The following is a 16859-nucleotide window of genomic DNA, read 5'->3' as shown; positions in this document are numbered from 1 at the left end:
AGTCATAAAATATAAAGGACAACTAGTATGGCCCAGCGGACAGTACGACATGGTAGGGTCACATATGCCAGAAGAGACCCACATAGGCTTTTGCCGGAAGGATGAAAGAAATAATAATGGTACGGAGAATAGAGCAGCTCACTCATCCCCCCCCGGCTACCCCTCACCTTTGTGCTTCTGATTGCTAGATGGGATCAGTGTTGAGCTGTGCCAGATCGAGACAAGATCCAAGGGAGTTGTTGTGGCTACAGTGACAAGAGTGCCATGAGAGATTAGACACTGTGGTCCTGCAGAGAAGTAGGTGAGACTGCTGCCTGGCCCCAAGATAGCAGCCAGTGTTTTAAGGGCTCAGAGCCACGGAAGCAGCTTTAGGGCAGGAAGGAGCTGAATGCCACCAATCGGGTAAACCATATATCCTCAAGTAAATCCTCATCTTCCAGAGAAAGGTGAATGCTAAGACTGGCATGTAAATGGCCCTATGAAACCTGTTGAAGGGAAGTAGTGGCCCTGAGCACATAGGGACAGTGGGATGGCAGGCAAGGAGACACTGCTTAAAGTGAGAGGGTCACTATGTCCCGAATACACCGAGAGGCACACTATACCCTCATTAGACAGAGTGGCACTATAGCCCTACTACAAAGGTGAGGGCAATATATCAGTTCTGCAGTCAGGGGCACTATATACCTACTACAGTGAGAGGAGCACTATGTCCCTACTACAGTGTGCTTGGCACAATATTCCTACTACAGTGGGAGGTAATCTGTATCCTTACACTAGTGAGAGCAGCACAGTATTGCTGCCCTAGTAAAACTATAACACTCATTTCATGAGCTCAAAATCCTACTCCAAAAACAGCTGGCTTGATGGTATATTCCTGAAACTGGGTTTCAGAGAACAGCAAGTGGGCCAGGCTCTATACAGTGGCTGAATTACAAATAGCGAGTTAGGCGCTATATCCCTAAGACTTAGTCATAAGGATTCAAAAAGTGTGCTGGGAGTAGATTGCTGAGAATGGCAGTGAAGAAGTCTGTGTGGTGCAATATCCCTGAGTATGTGAGCCATTAGAGTATATGGATCTTGAGGGAGACTGGCACCCCTATTAGACGGTGACCGGAATAGAGATAATCCTTCCCTGCACCAATTCTTCTTGAAATGGAGACCTTAACCTTCATTTACTGTTACCAGATAAAACCCCTGAAACTCATAGGTAGCTATTGTAGTCCAATCCTCTCAAGGCCCTATGTCATGGGGATTATTCCCAAAATGCTTGAGCCAAGGAAGTCCATTGTAATCTGAGATCTAGAGGAAGCCTAGGATCCCTACTTGCCAAATACCTAAATGTACAATAGTTTGTCCCATTCCTACACTGTATATTCATGTTATTTGGAATCCTGATGTCCATATACATGGTCTATTTTGCAGTGGTAAGGCAGAAAGATTACAACGTTTTCTTTTTATGCGTCAGGTCTAGGAAGGTATACGGCAGAGGCATCTTAAGCCATGTCTGGAATAATACATGCTCAGAACTCTGCTGGTCGCTAAACGTTTCTGCAGTTCGACCAAATATCCTGACGTAGTAGTTTCCAGTTAGGGCACGTTAACCATAGAGCATGGACAAAAGAACAAAATATAGATTGATGCGTACGCATTTAATTTGATATTCATTTTTAGACTTTTTAGGTTTCATTGCTTTTTAGCTTTGTCTGCTTGATGACCAATGGTCGAATAAAAGCTAAATTAAATGTTTCCAGATATTGTGACTGTTATGCTTTCAGCCATCACTAACGATCTAATAAGCAAGGTTATGAGAGACAGTATTCTCAAGGCCCACCTATCCATGGCGTGCAAGTGGCAGTCTTCCAAACAAACCATAGGCTTTCTTGTACTCGCGACACTCTCTGGAGGACATGCTCTTGACTAAGCAGGATCCATCCATAACCATATGAAGTACATTCTTCTCAGGGGGAACACATCGGCCTCCCAAAGATTGTTAGATCACTCAAGATCATGCCGCAACAATATTTTATTTTTTAGGGATATTAGGACTTGTGCCTTTTGTACCTTGTCAAATCTTTACAATGGATGCTGACAGCACTGAGAACATGGAGTTGGATCGAACAGGAAAACCTTGAATTGAAAATGCTGCATTGTGACCAGAAACCTCTGCAAGCGCAAATGTTAGTGAAGCACTGGAATACCAAGAAAGGCATCCTGATGACAGTTACTTTATAATCGAATCGTTATGGTCGCTGACTCATGGACGGTGTTTCAGGTCATGGTTTCGTCTAATGTGAATTCTGGAGGTAGGTGGCCCTCCTAACACTTAATTGGCTAGCTGTGTGCTTTGCGGTATGCTACAGCATGGTAACAGTCAGAGCTGGCAATCATGAACAAATCACCACAATCCCCAAGAAGCTGCATTATCTCAAGTTGAAAGAAAAGGTGGAACTTACTGCCCGAGTCACGATATTTTTCGGCTACAAATCGGCATTTTTTTTTTTAAACCATATCTTTGAACCAGTCAAGGGAATCGTCACTATAAGCAGGACCCTCACTCAGTTTTCTTAGTTATGGAGAACGCTACACTGTAATGCACCACAAAAGGAAACGCATATTTTGTCATGTTATTTGGGTTAAAACCGGCGTTTCTGCTATAGTATTTGTTACGTTCTGAACAGAACTAAATTTACATCACTGTTAAGAAAATGAGTTTATTTTCCAGCATTACATTGTTCTTTCCAATATGTATTTAACAATAAAAATGCAAAATGCTTGCCTGATAGCCAGCCGGCCTTTGTGTACGACTAATGAAACTAAAAATTATTTATTGTAACTCCAAATGTAAAACTCAGACAAATGCATTTACTTCCTTCATAATGAAAACACTGGAGATGCTTTTTAGAAAGGTTGATTCAATGTCAATATAATTTACACTACATCACAGATATCCACATTTCCATAGAAACAATAAGACAATGCGTGGCTTAACATTTAAATTCACAGACATTTCTCCCAATATCTTAATATGAAAGTGTTGTGTTTGCAACAGAACAGACATCAAAGTATGACATGGTTGCCTACTTTTTTGTTTTATGAGCTCTGCATAGTTTATAAAATATGCTGCTGTTAGAAAGATATTACCAGATTCATGGAGCGCCAGACATTCACCTCAAGACTTAGTGTATATTCTAGATTGTGTACAGTGCAAGAAAACGCAAGAGCCGTTCTCGGAAAAACACAAAAAATGCATTCAATTGCCCGGCAGGAAAAGTCCAGCATTTATGGTTGTAGCAAACATTTATCACACAAGTTCCATTGCTAATAAAAGCTTGGGTTTAAAATAATAAATATAACAGTCAAAAAGATTATAATCTGTAAAATACAGCGGAAACAAAAAGTACATTAAATGTGTGAATTAAAGTACCAAATATCTATGAACAGTAAACACATCTGGCAAAAGAAAAACAAGTAGCATCTTATACCGGTACCATTTTGGTACATACCGAATATCTTTCCTTGCCTCATGACTCTAATCTCTGGTAATCTTCGAATGCACAACATATTCCAGATGCTTCTATGGACATGAAAGGTCTGTACATATTTCCTTTGAATCATGCATCCATAATGGTGAAGTGCCATGTCCTGGAGGATGGATGACAGTAGTGATGAAGTGATGATCCTTAGACGTTGTGGGTGGGGTATGAAATACAGAACCCTATCAATGTGTGGGCTTCTTTATTGTTTACTCACATAAAGTACATGCATTCCCGTCCAGTGAAAGTGGACATCATATAGAATACTCGATCCAAAAATGCAGCTTTAAAAGTCAACTACTAGACACATTAGGCCTGGGTTCTGTTCAGCAAGTAGTGCATCAGTAGTCGCGCTAAAGGCAGCCCTGGTGTTCTACACAATGCGCATCGCTTTGGCTCCGGAATTTGGGGCTAACGTCCATATGTTCTATAGGATTTCGAAGCTGCCGGAGGAAATCCTCAACGCATTCGGTAAAACTCGCATCTTCAGTGTGCCATCCGCTCCACAGGAAAAGATCCGATTGCCTTCTTCTATTTCCAGCTGCATAACACCAGCTCCGGCGTTACGAAATATAGACTGCTTGGCATGTTCATGTTTAAATGAATGAATTAAACCAGGAGTTGTCAGTTTCCAGACCTGTGAGAAAAAAAAAAACAAAGAAAGCTGTCTTAGAACCTTTAACTGTTCACTAAGCCCAAACAAAGCGTGCATCCACAACTTGTGTCCTGCGCAAACAGCATCATCGACTGTATTATTAAAAGAAGGCTGTGTGTGAACTGAAGCCTCAAACAATGGCAGATGTCAGCTGCATGGCACAGTATGCTGTGCAGTGTCATGTGCCGGCGGCTTCATCGGTCGCTCCATTAGGATGTTGGGAAGGAACATCCGAGTTTTAATGGGTGCATTACCCCTCAGAGGGGGGAGGTTCAGAGAACCCTTATGGAAGCCCTCTGCAACCCCCGCCCCTCACGTTTGCAGTTAATCCACACTTTGAAAGGGGTCTAGATCTGCCCCGTGGGGTCCTAGTGCAATGCCTGATTGCAATGCCACATGTGTTAGCTATCCACAACGTCTCTCAATAGTGTGGAGTGGTGATTCCTTCCTAAGAGGGGAGAGAGAAAGATGGGTGATAAACCATGGTGGTGGATTGTGTGTGCCTACCACACAAATCCACCACCCAATTGGCAAATGATGGAACACCCCTTACAAATCTTATGTGCTAATTGGGTTACGAGAGATGTATTATCTAGACAGAAACTGATCCCTCAGGAACAAAACTACTGCAGATAATGCACTGATGTTCAGCAAAAAGAAACTCTGCACCATCTGCTAGTAGACTGTCCGTCCCTAATGTTGGTGAGAGAAAGATATTTTCAGAATATTATCACCTTTCACACTCACACTTCAAGCGACTACAAATGGCAAATTATGTTTTCGACCTAAAGGCAAAAAGTACAGATCGCTATTGTCCAATATTTAAGAATGGTTTTGCCTATTGTAGCCGCTTCAAATTAATTTTGTATGGGGTTCTATTGGTTCATGAGATGTGTTTGGTTTGGTCATTTTATCTTTTATCCTTTGTTGTTGTATTCAAATCATCTGGAAGGTATATGAAATGCAAAGTATTTTGTTTTTATCCATTGTTTTTGTCTAATAGGTTTATCTTTTGTACCCTTCGTATTTTATTCCATTTCTCTTTTTTGTTGCTTTTGTATTATTGTGTATTTCTGCATATATTTGAAAAGTTGTGTATCAACTAAATCAAATTAAATAAATAATAATAAAAAATAAAATAAAATGATGTGCTAATTTTGTACCTGCACAGTCGGTGTTAAAGAAGGGCCCACAGAACTTGTTGCAGACCGTCATGTATTTCTGCAACTGTGATGGGCGTACAAAAAAGCAGGTCCTAATGGGTGTTACGCGCAAAAGTTACATAATATGGATTCAAATGTTTTTCATATTAAACATACTTTCGATTTAAGGTGATCTACTTAATTGAAAACATGAAAAGATAAAAATCAAAACGCAGAACAGTAGTACAAATAAATAAAATCAAAATTCAAAAGAGAAGGATGACAAATCTGATCGGTTCAGATCATCCAACCTCAGGGATCTGCAATATTTGGCTCTCCAGATGTTTTAGGCTACAACTCCCTTCAACCCTACTCAGGATCGTCACTGCGGAGGAGACATGGGGCTTGTAGTCCAAATCAGCTCATAGCGAAAGGTTGCAGAACCCTGTCCTACGTCATCCATTGGACATGTTCTTCTCTTGTAGAACGAGGGAATGAGAGTCTATACCGGTGCACCAGAACACATTTTCATGGAGTTTCTCATTACACTCGATATTACCTTTGACTCTGTTTTTTTTCTCATTCTTATGCTAGGAGGGACTCTGCCATTCTTATGGCTATCTCTTTTAGGCATTTGGGCAGATATCGGTTATAAAGGATACAAGTCACTGTATCGTTCATCTTTCCGATCTCTTATCTACGCACCCTCAATCCAAGTTGTGGAGAGTGTCTCACTGTTGTTGGTGTTGGCTCTGAAAATTCTCTAAACTGCTCCTTCCTCGTGTTGTCTGCCCCCCCAGGTAGGGTTATATTTAGTAGGCTGGCTGCCGAGTAATGCCGGTCATCTTGTTCATACAACTGACAATATTCATCCTTTCGTTCATTATAAAACTCTTGGGTATGGGTCTGTGTGCCTGAGCAAGAGAATTTACCCAGAGGTTTCTAAGCGCGGACCCGGGGATCGAACCTGTGGTGCTCTTCGTTATCTTGCTTTCAAGGTGAGCACGTTGCCCCTGAGCTATCCTCCCAATAATCTTTGTAATCTTTGATGTGTCTTTAATGCCAATAGCTTTGTGATCTTTGCAAAGTTTGTTATTGGTTATTTTTGATTGAGGCATTCGCCTCTGCAGCCATATATCATCCGCTCCTCTACAGGCCAGGAGGCATGCAGTCATACTGTCACACAGATGGAGGTAAAACACTGCTGTATAAGAACCTTAGAAATGACTCTGGAGGTTTGAATGCCATGCTGCCCGATAGAAGTACAAGTGCCACAGTGCTCTCTCAGGATCCAGGCCACAACCCAAACCTGTTTGCTTGGGGGTTCCTGCAGAACTGCACTCCTGAAAGGCCACCACTAGATGAGGGGGGGATAGGTCGACCGTCAGACAAAAAGAAAAATCACACAGTAAATTGACTCTCTATTATCAATATTAGGGTACTTCTTGTTACGGGGTGCTTTACAATCATAGGGGGAAAACATGGTGACGGGAGTAGAGAAATAACGGAGCAAGGGATCTGGGGACGCGGAAGGTGGGCAATTTGCCAGCAAGGGATCTACAAGCAACCAGGGGAGGAAACAGTGGGGATCAGATCACCCAGTCTCAGGTAGGGTGGGGAGTGGAGGTTGTGTGGACCTGCTATTTACTTGAACACACCATAATTCGAAAATTAAAGTTCCATGTCGTTGCAACTGAAAAGGAAAATAACTAGATGGCTTTAAATAGCATACCTTTATGTTACCTTCTGCTGAACCTGTAGCAAAGTAGTCTTCAGAAGGTTCTAGGGCAAGAGCTTTTATGGCCGAATCATGCGCCTGGAAAGTATGAAGCAGCTGCCTCTGACGAATATCAAATATGCAGATACGCCCTTTCCTGCCGCCCGTGATTAGGAGCTGCTGCTTGGGTGCATATTTTAGTAGGGTGGCACCATGATCATGACAAGTGAATGCTACAAAAGAAAAAGAAGAGCATGAGCAAACTCATGCACACATTTAGAAAATAAACATATGTGTAATTTAATGCTTGAAGCAAAACAGTATACTTTGCCAGTACATATGCTGCGTTGGAAGAATTTTATATGAAAGGCCAATGATGCTGGTTTAGTGATAATAATGCCCCTCCGAAAAAAAATGGTCCTTCCAAATTGTTATGTGCCCTCATGAGGGGAATGAGGCAGTACAAGGTCACATTTCAAGAACCGACATTAAGCTCTATACCCCAGTATGGAGGTGCCTCGATCAGCCACCGGGCCACGCTTAGTACAGGAAAGCTAGTAATGGGAGCTGTTTAGCCGCATAAATGAATATAATATAACTACTCCAGAATATACCACCCACACATATCAGGGGATATTAGAGAAATGTGAAAGAGTCACATAGAATTTGAGAATTTAACGAGAGAGAGAGAGAGGATTGCTCATTCATCACTACATAGAGCACCCGATTAGAGGCACAAGCCATTCCCAATGCAGCGTCAGAAGTATAGCAGAAAAAGCTAGGCTGGGTTAAGCAGTATAAAAGCTCTGATCGTTCATTCCAGACAAAGAAAGCAATATATAGGCAATTGCTAAAGAAAACAATTTCCCAGAACATGAGACTTTACTGATCAGATAGCCAAGGGAACGATTTGTAACCTTCAGAATTCAATGTTAGATATTGTGCTCATACAAGTATTCTGCAATAAAACTGAAGGATAATGACCCATGGACGTACAAGGTGGTCAAACACATCATAGAAGAACAAAAGCAAAATAGTTCCATAAACTGTAATGGGAAATACTCAGACACATTTCTATATATTATACAAACTTTCTAAGAATATAATGGGGTGTTTAATATGAAGTCTTTAGATGAACAATGGGGTTTGGTATAGAGTTGTAATATTAGGAGACAAATGAGAACTGACAGTGTAGAGAGTCCAACAGCATTCAGCTGTTGACCCAAATTTGGATTTCTGAACCCCTTTGTTTGAAGGTTAAGACCTTTAGGTCGTGGGCTAGACAAGTGGCCTCTGCATTCCTCTTTCGACAATCTTAAGATGCCCAATAAATAAAGACATTCCAATAGGCCAGTCTACTATTGAATTGAGTCAGAAGGAAGACACAGACTCTTAGATTACATTGTCAGGATGATTTATTAAGTTAAAAGTTTTAATGCCTAACTTTCCTTATCACCATGGGAGTGCCCTACCTAACAAACCAACTAAGGTACCCGTCAGTCTGTCTTGTGAGTCCAAAAATAAAGAGGTCCTCTGTCAAAACCTGCCCCTTTCAGTGTTCTACACAAAAGTAAAAAGGTTGCAGGTCCAGGAACCATCTCATTACTCTGGCATCGGTATCGTTTCAGAGGCTCACCCAGGTTAGAGGGGAGTGATCAGTGATCAATCTAAATCTTTTGCCGGTTAAATAGCACAAGTGGGTGACAGCCCAATGAATGGCCAAGGCTTGAAGCTCTACCATAGAATAGGACTGTTCCCTAGGGAAAAGCTTTGGGCTTGAGTACAAGATGGGATATTCTACTGCCTTGTATTTTTGTAAGAGGACTGCTCCAAACCCAACTTTAGATGCGCCAGTTTGTAACAGGAATTCTTTGTTAAAGTCGGGCATCTTAAGAATGGGTTCACTACACAGGATAGTTTTCAAGATGTTGAAACTTTCCTGGTCCTCTTAGTTCCATGTCAGTTTTTAGGGCTGCAAACTTTCCAGCTTGTCTGTCAGGTTGCCAGCGATACTTGAATAATTAGAATTGTTCTTTTATAACACGCTTAATACCGGAAACAGGTTTTTAAGCGCAAGACTGGGATTCGAACCTGTGTTGCTATGCTTCCAAAACAAACACATTGTCCATGAGCTATCCTCCCTTCTGTAGTATCCTGTCAACCCCAAGAAGGCGCAAAGTTCTCACTTGGACTTTGGGCTTGGTGTTCTTAAGACTGCTTTTACCTTCTAAGCCTGGGGTTGGATGAACCAATTTCCAATGAAAAACCCTAGATATTTAACAGCTGATTAGCGAGATGATATTTTCGTGGATTAGCTCTAAATCCAGCTTTTCCTAGGTCTCTGGTAATCTCATACAGATGGTGAAATTTTCGGCCAAGTATCACTATGGACTACAATGTCATCTAGGTAAGCACTGCAATAGGCTGAATAGGGTATTAATATCCCATCCAGCAAACGTTGAAAGATAGCTGGGGCACCATAAAGGCCAAAAGGAAAGACCTTAAACTGAAACCAGCCCTGTGTTCTCAAAAAATCATTTTTTTCTTTATTAGCTGGATTCAGAGGAACCTGCCAATACCCTTTAGTTCGATCTAATGTGGATATGTATTTCGATTTTCCCAAATTCTATATCAGTTCATCGACACAAGGCATCAGATAATTATCAAACAGGGAGATGGAATTCAGGTTCCTGAAGACAAAGCACAAGCACCAAGATTGATCAGGTTTGGCGACCAAGACTATGGGAGAACATAAGGGATTTTATGATGGTTCAACTGTGTCTGCACTAAGCATCTCTTCTATTTCTTGCTTGATTACCTTTTTTCGAGCTTATGGGATCCAGCAGGGCTTGAGCTTTATAGTTTTTCCATCTGGGGTCCTGCTAAAATGAAAATAATTAGCTACTCTCCACGGGTGTTCCAAGAACACTTCAGGAAATTGATCTAATAGATCTTGAGCATCAGCTTGCTGGGGCTGACAACCCTGGGGAGATTATGGTATTTTCCTGAGGAGGGTCAGTCAGCAGGGCTGACATTGTAAGAGTGGTATTTTCAGTGGCCTACACTCTTTAAGCAGATTAAGTGATAGAACTGAGTTTTCTGGCATCTATTCTGCTCTATTAGATAGTTCAATGGCCCCTTACGTTCCAGGACTTTATAAGGGCCATGCAAGTGCGAAATAATTTTATTTTTTGAGGTAGGTAACAATACCAATATTGACTGACTGACCGAAAAGGTTCGGCCAAATGCATCATCCATTATAGACTGCCTGTGCTTGCCCAAGGAGTTTATTGACAATTTCTCGTACTGCCTTTATGTGTGATTTAAATTTTTGACCAGTTTGAGAAATTGGCAATAAAGCTTCTTCCCATGTTTCTTTCAACAGGTCGAGGACATCGCAGCGTTCCCTTCATATAGAAGCTCACAGGGGGAATAGCCCACAGAAGCTTCTGGTGTTTTCCTGACTACCCAGGGTAGCATTAAATTTCAGTTCTTTCCGTCTGCACTAGTTTCTGTAGTATTCTTTTCAAGTTCTGGTTAAAACGTTCTAAAAGGGCGTCCCTTAAGGTTTTAATATTCAAGATCTATTTAACCTCCTGCATTAAGTGAGGCATAGAAGTAGTACCTTGATCCTTAAGGATCTCTTTTGGGAACCCTACTCTGGAAAGGACTGGAAGGAGACGATTCAAGATTTGTTGCATGGTATTATTTCACAGAGGAAAGGCTGCTGGATATCAGGTTGGATTGTCAAGTATTACTAAGATGTAGTGATTCCCCAGTTCAGAAGTTTCGAGTGGTCCCACAATATGCGCAGCAATTCGTGAAAATGGACCTCAATTATGGGTAAGGGTTGCAATGGAGCAGATAGTACGGGGGTCTTGGCAGTCTTCTGACAAATGTCACAAGTAGATATGAAATTCTTTTCATAGGCAGTGGTTAAATGAGAGTGGGCTTGCTCCAATACCGTCAGCCTATGACTGTTACTACTAGTCGTGCTTGCCGTATAGCTTCAGGTGTTCTATCTCCCCTTATAGAGTAGCCCTCTTTTAAAAAGAAGAAGGGACTAGACTAAACCCATCCAACTTCTTCCGTAATCACCTTATTAAAGGATGGGATCATTCCTCTAGACAAAAGCTAAGTCGGGCAATGGAACACTCCCTGCAGGATGTTTGGAGGAACTTTTTTTATAGGGATGTCTCTTTTTGCTCGGCTACATCTTGGGGAACTGGAATTATGGCCTTTTCAAATATACCAAGAGCACATTTCTCGTCTCCTCTCATAATGTATTGGTTTTCCCATGATTATGTAGGAGGATTTTAACATCCCCTCAGAAATCGAGATCGGTAGCCCCTGCCATGACATGTAATTCACATCACCAGGCCAAATCCGATTTGGAAAGTAGTTGAATATAAATTCTTTTGGGGGGAGTTAACGCCAATCCCATAGGGATTAGGCTTCTTTTACATGGAGGGATTTCAATTTTGTCTGTACTTTGTAGATCACACCCTGTAGATTCTGCTGTGTCAACTGTTGGAATGTTTGGCTTTGGGATTAGTTTTGTAAATTGCATATGTCCCCAGCTTCTATCAGCTGGTGTCGATCCCACCCCTAACACAATTGGTGGGGAGTCCGAATGAAGACACAGACTCTCAAATGATGTTGTCTGGATGATTTATTAAATTAAGCGTTTTCATGCCTAACTTTCCCTTTCACTACAGGAGTTCCCTACCTAACAAGCTAAGGTGCTTGTGAGTCTGGCTTGAAAGTCAAACAATAAAGAAGTCCTCGGTCAAAACTCCTAACTGACCCTACCACCATTTAAACTAATTTAGGCTTGGGGAATGACTCCCTTCCATTTAGATACTGGTAGCATCACTCTGTCCTTTAAAATATGATTTTCAAATATCTTCTTATCATTTATTTGATCAGTCTCTGCAATTCTTCCAACCGGCTTAAGAAATCTATTTTCCCTCTTGGGACCTCCTGTGTAGACTTATCATAGGTTCCATTTCCTTTACTGAATTTTTCACTATACGCTTGTTCATATTCTTTTTTGGAGGGCTGTTTCCTCCTCCCTCGAGTATGGTTCACTTCAGTTGGGTCTTTCACACCTTGTATCTGTGGCACAACCTGCAGCTGTTTCTTAGCTAGGATTTGGATTCTCAAATGATCACACTGTGTTCACTTTAGAATCGCTTCCCTTTTCCCAGGATACTACTTGAGCTTTCACACATTACAGTTAAGCCAGAGTCTGTCCCCTTTTTCCAGGGTATGATTTAAGCTTTCACACTCTCACACTTTATACTTGGAGCCTTTTCCCTTTTCCCAGGGTAGGGAAATCAATATTTCCTCTCTCACAATATTGGTTTTCTCAATAATCTCCCCTCTTGGGTTTTAACTCTTTCTCTTGACTTGTTGCATTGATACTGAGAGGAGTTAGATTTAAAAAATAATGATCCCTTTCTTGAGGCCACCCAGCCACTCTCGCACTCCTCGTTACCTTCCTCTTCAATAGAGAGCGTCATCTGGATCCGGGTACTTTGGGAACTTTCTTGTCCGTTATCGACCATTGGCGTTTTCCCTTCTCGGATTGAGTGTTTCTTGCGGTTTCTTATTCTCTGTTGACTTCTCGTCTCGCCTCAGTGTTCCGGTCCTGGAATGTGAGACCGGACTGCTTCTGGTTTTCCCTCTGCAATGGTCTCAGTGATGTTACTTGGACCACCTGTGCACCACAGACATTTCCTGTTGGTCCCACCACCATTGGCGTTCAGGCTCCTGCCCGATAAAATGTTCTCATGTGAGCTATGCCGCAACATTGGTGTTCTGTTGGTTCTGCTGAAGCGAGTTTAAAAGGTACGGCTTTCCGATTCCTGCTTCCTGCAGGCGTTGTCTCTCTCGGGGCCTTCCTGTGATGACGCCTGCTTTCTTCTCTCTCCATTACTTGATGTTACGTTATAAGATGTACTCGTCTCAGTGGTTTGGTAAATTCTATTTAAAGGGACATCATCCTGTTCATCAAAATAATGGTATCACTTTAGAGTTTCTTCGTCCCAGTTTGTATGTAAAGAGATTTCCTGAGTTTGAGAACATCTCATGTTTGCCATCGTTTTAGCCACTGTAGGGAGTTCTTCATGGGGACGGGAGTCCTTTTACCCTAAGGGGGAGTCTCTAACGGTGAGGTCCCACTTGCCTCTACCCCTAGGGAGGGTATTGTGGATCGGGCTCACCTCCTTAACCTCACAGGAAGGGACTACCCCCCCCCCCTTGGGGAGAAAGACAAATTCCCTCGATTTGTCACATTGCATACATGTATATAAGCTACATTTCCTATTAATGTGCTGCTTACCTTACCTTTGAGGGGACGAGAAAATAATGTTTCATGATACAGCATTTATAAGACCTTATTTATAGCAAGACCAACTTTTGGTGAAACCTGTATTCCAGCTAAATAGGTAAAAGGGACGTTATCCTGGTCAGTCAAGATTCATTCTGGAAAAAAGGTCTGGGGTTATGAAATAATTACCTTAATGGTGACTCCAGCACTCCTAGTTCTTGTTCGCTATCCTTCCCTATTGGTGGGGGAAAGCCTGTACTGCAGGCTGGGTGGGAAAAAGGTTCACCAGAAAAAGGTTCACCAAAATAAGGTGCACCACTTCCAAAGCTTGCAGGCTAGGAAGTACAAACAGTGTGATTTCACTTTTCGCTGCTCTTTCAGGTATAACATTGCACGGTGTTGTGTATGAACCTCTTTTCCCTGGTTCCGAGAGAGGAAAGATTTGAGGCCCAGAAATGATAAAAAATAATATGTGAAGCTGTGCCTCTCTAAGCACAGTGAGCAAGGGGTCCACATCTGGATTCCCCTGGTAACCTAGGGTGAAAACCAAAGTTATTTAATATGCAAAACAGGGGGGGGTTCTGGGAGTCCCTCTACCGACACGTACATGGCCTATTGACCTGTTCTTGGGTGGATGGCCCCCGGGAGAGTCTCAACCAAGTCTTTAGCTCACTGTCCCTTTCACAGAGGAGAAATATCCCTGCATATCAGTCTTTGCCCTGCCCAGGGCAGCCCAACACCGAAATGGCAGGCAATTCTCCTCTGAACAAGAGTACCAACAGCAACCACAGACAAGTGTTTCGGCCTAGTCAGGCCTCATCAGTTAGTTGGCGCTGTGCCTCTCCAAGAACAGAGCAAGGGGTCTATGTCTGGATTCCCCTGCTAACTTAGGGTGTTAGTCTAGAAAATACCATAGCATAGACGATATATTATGTGGCTGAAAACCAACCGCATCGTACGACTAGCATCGTCAGTACAGAATTGTCAGTATAACCACAGAGCATCCATTTTGTAACACTAGAATTCGCCATTTTGCAATTTTGCTTTTCCTCGCTTCTGTTTGAATGCTTTGCTAAAAGTGAATTCTATTTCGCTCTGCTTATGTACAGAGCAAGGCCACGAGCTACATGTTGAGAGACAAGCCCAGACAGCGATGCACTGGTTCCCTTCCTCCCTCCCTCCCTCACAAGTCCTTGGAAGTAAGCAGAAAGGCATTTAATCACTAAGCAGGTGCCAGCTAGTCTCGCTTGAACGACAGAAACTGTAGAAATGGGCAGTTAATGGCTTGAATTATACTCTCTTTTGCAGCCCCCTTTTCCTGGGCCCTGCTAGTCTGAGCGGACTTCTAACTCGCAAATAGAAACCAAGAGATAGTAAGGCTCGGAATGTGTCCCTCCTAAGAACACAGCTTGCTTGCAGAACAAGCGCATTATGTTCCTGGTAACAAAGAATAGTGTCTGCACTTTTAGAGATTACGAATGTTGTTGAATAAATGTCTTTGAGGGTGTCACATTTTCATAATTGTCAATCATCGAACCATTGCAAAGAAAGGTACATTATGGGTGGTTTTGGATGTGTCACTACTGATAATATGAGGGTCATTTTGTATATATGTAAATGATGTAAAATTGCTCACTCTCTTGCGTCCCATGAGGCCTAGGTGACACACGTTGCGGGACGTGAGACCCAGTTGGCAGACTGAGACTATTTGCTTTACAATAAACCCTAGATTTTGGGAATTGAACCTCGTGTCTGGCATATCAGTTTGTGTGTGGTGATTGTGCCTTGTTTCCATGCACGAGGGTCCCCTGGGGGCCACATCAAGTGTGAAACCTAAAGTTACTTAATATGCAAAAAAGGGGGGGTTCTAGGAGTCCCTCTACAGGCACCAACACAGCCCATTGACCTGTTCTTGGGTGGATGGCCCAGGGAGAGTCTCAACGAGTCTTTAAATCACTGTCCCTATCACAGAGGAGAAATATCCCTCCATATCAGTCTTTATCCTGCCCAGGGGCAGTCCAGCACCGAAATGCTAGGCAATGCTCCTCTGAACAAGTGTACCAACAGCAACCCAGGAGAGAAGCAACAACATCCAGGGATTCGTAACAGCACACTAAATTCTGGTGCATCACTGATCACTTTCACTGAAGTGCACAACCTAAGCATCCTATTTGACTGTTCACTTAATATGCAGGCAACATTTCCAGCAAAAACATAGTCTAGTTATTCATATCCTTTTATGCTTTGCATGGCTTCATGTTGTTGACTGATGCCGAACTACAAATCTATGTTTTTGTGTTGAAGCCTATTCACAATGGAAATATGCTATTACGCAAAGTACTTAATGTGGTTAACACTGAAATGTAGGCCACTGCATAACACTGCTTGAAAGGTATGGCATGTATAGAGCTCAAGCATATTTCCCATCAACCTTTGCAACATGTGTGGACAACCAATTGTTTTCCAGTTGAAATACAAGTTTTCGATCATGCCCTTGAAAAGCTTCAAAGAGGAATGGGTCTATTTATGTGCAGGTTCCATATCGTACGCCAAATTTGAACAACCTGTCCTAAAAGGAAACATGCTTTGGAATAATAAGGATGTTTCACACAACATTGGGATGCCACACCTTCTCAAGTGGCTTCCATAGTAAAAATATTTTACACCAAAGACACTGCGCTGATGACAAAAAAATACTTGGTTTTATTATAACCAGTCAATTGGTATTGTTATTAGATCATATGTCTAACAAAGTAGATCCATGCCTAAACCAAGCCGGCATGTATTTCGACCAATTGTGGACTTTTTCAAGGCTGAACAGTGGCAGAAAATCAATAAACTTGAATTCATATCATTGTTAGTATAGCCAGCATTAAAGCACACAATACATCATACCCATTAGGAAACAAAAAAAAAAAAGGAAAATCCGGGGAGATGTGGAAGATGCGAACAATACCATTATTCAAAATGACCATTGATAAGATTAAACAGTTTGAAAGACAAAAAAGTGGATAGAATAGAGACAGAAACATAAAATAATCACACAATTAATATGATGTACTGGTTATTAATGAATCTACAAGTTGGAGAAAACAGAACAGACTAGGTGATAACCCACAGAGATGCAGCACCCAAACAAGTTCATCTGTACCCCGTACCATAGGTGCCAATCTCCTTGATACTACCAATAATTATGTGAAGTTCACCCCTGGGGGATTATGTGACATCTTGCCATGGTGTCTAATTGAGCTGTCCATGGTTTGATGAGTATACATTTTGTTTAGACATTCCGTTTTTAATTTTTAAAACCAACATGATTGAGATCAATAGTGTCCTAAGCTGACAATCATATTTATCACAAACTCACTGATATCTAATCAGTGCGTCAAGCCTTCTTGGATTGGAGATATTAATTGATTTCTTTAAGGCCGAAACCTGTAGAACTGGTATTTAAAGACTATTTATGTTCATATTCTTG

At 41.9% G+C, this 16859-nt stretch overlaps 1 protein-coding gene across 2 annotated transcripts in view; it reads right to left on the bottom strand.

Annotated features, from left to right (window-relative positions):
• Window positions 1–2698: 2698 nt before the first annotated feature.
• The window catches only part of DMXL2 (Dmx like 2), a 2950233-nt gene continuing 2936072 nt past the window's right edge, over window positions 2699–16859 (bottom strand). For both annotated transcript variants that reach the window (XM_069624807.1, XM_069624808.1), the window contains 2 exons: window positions 7063–7280; window positions 2699–4170 (listed from right to left, as the gene is read on the bottom strand). In XM_069624807.1, coding sequence (XP_069480908.1) covers window positions 3961–4170; window positions 7063–7280 — 428 coding nt within the window. In that variant the 3' untranslated portion in view covers window positions 2699–3960. The remainder of the gene's footprint in view (window positions 4171–7062; window positions 7281–16859) is intronic.

This window comes from Ambystoma mexicanum, chromosome 11 (genome assembly GCF_040938575.1).
Source record: "Ambystoma mexicanum isolate Mex_15411 chromosome 11, UKY_AmexF1_1, whole genome shotgun sequence".
In the NCBI taxonomy this organism is placed as follows: Eukaryota; Metazoa; Chordata; class Amphibia; order Caudata; family Ambystomatidae; genus Ambystoma; species Ambystoma mexicanum.
This window is presented reverse-complemented; position numbering and strand designations above follow the sequence as displayed.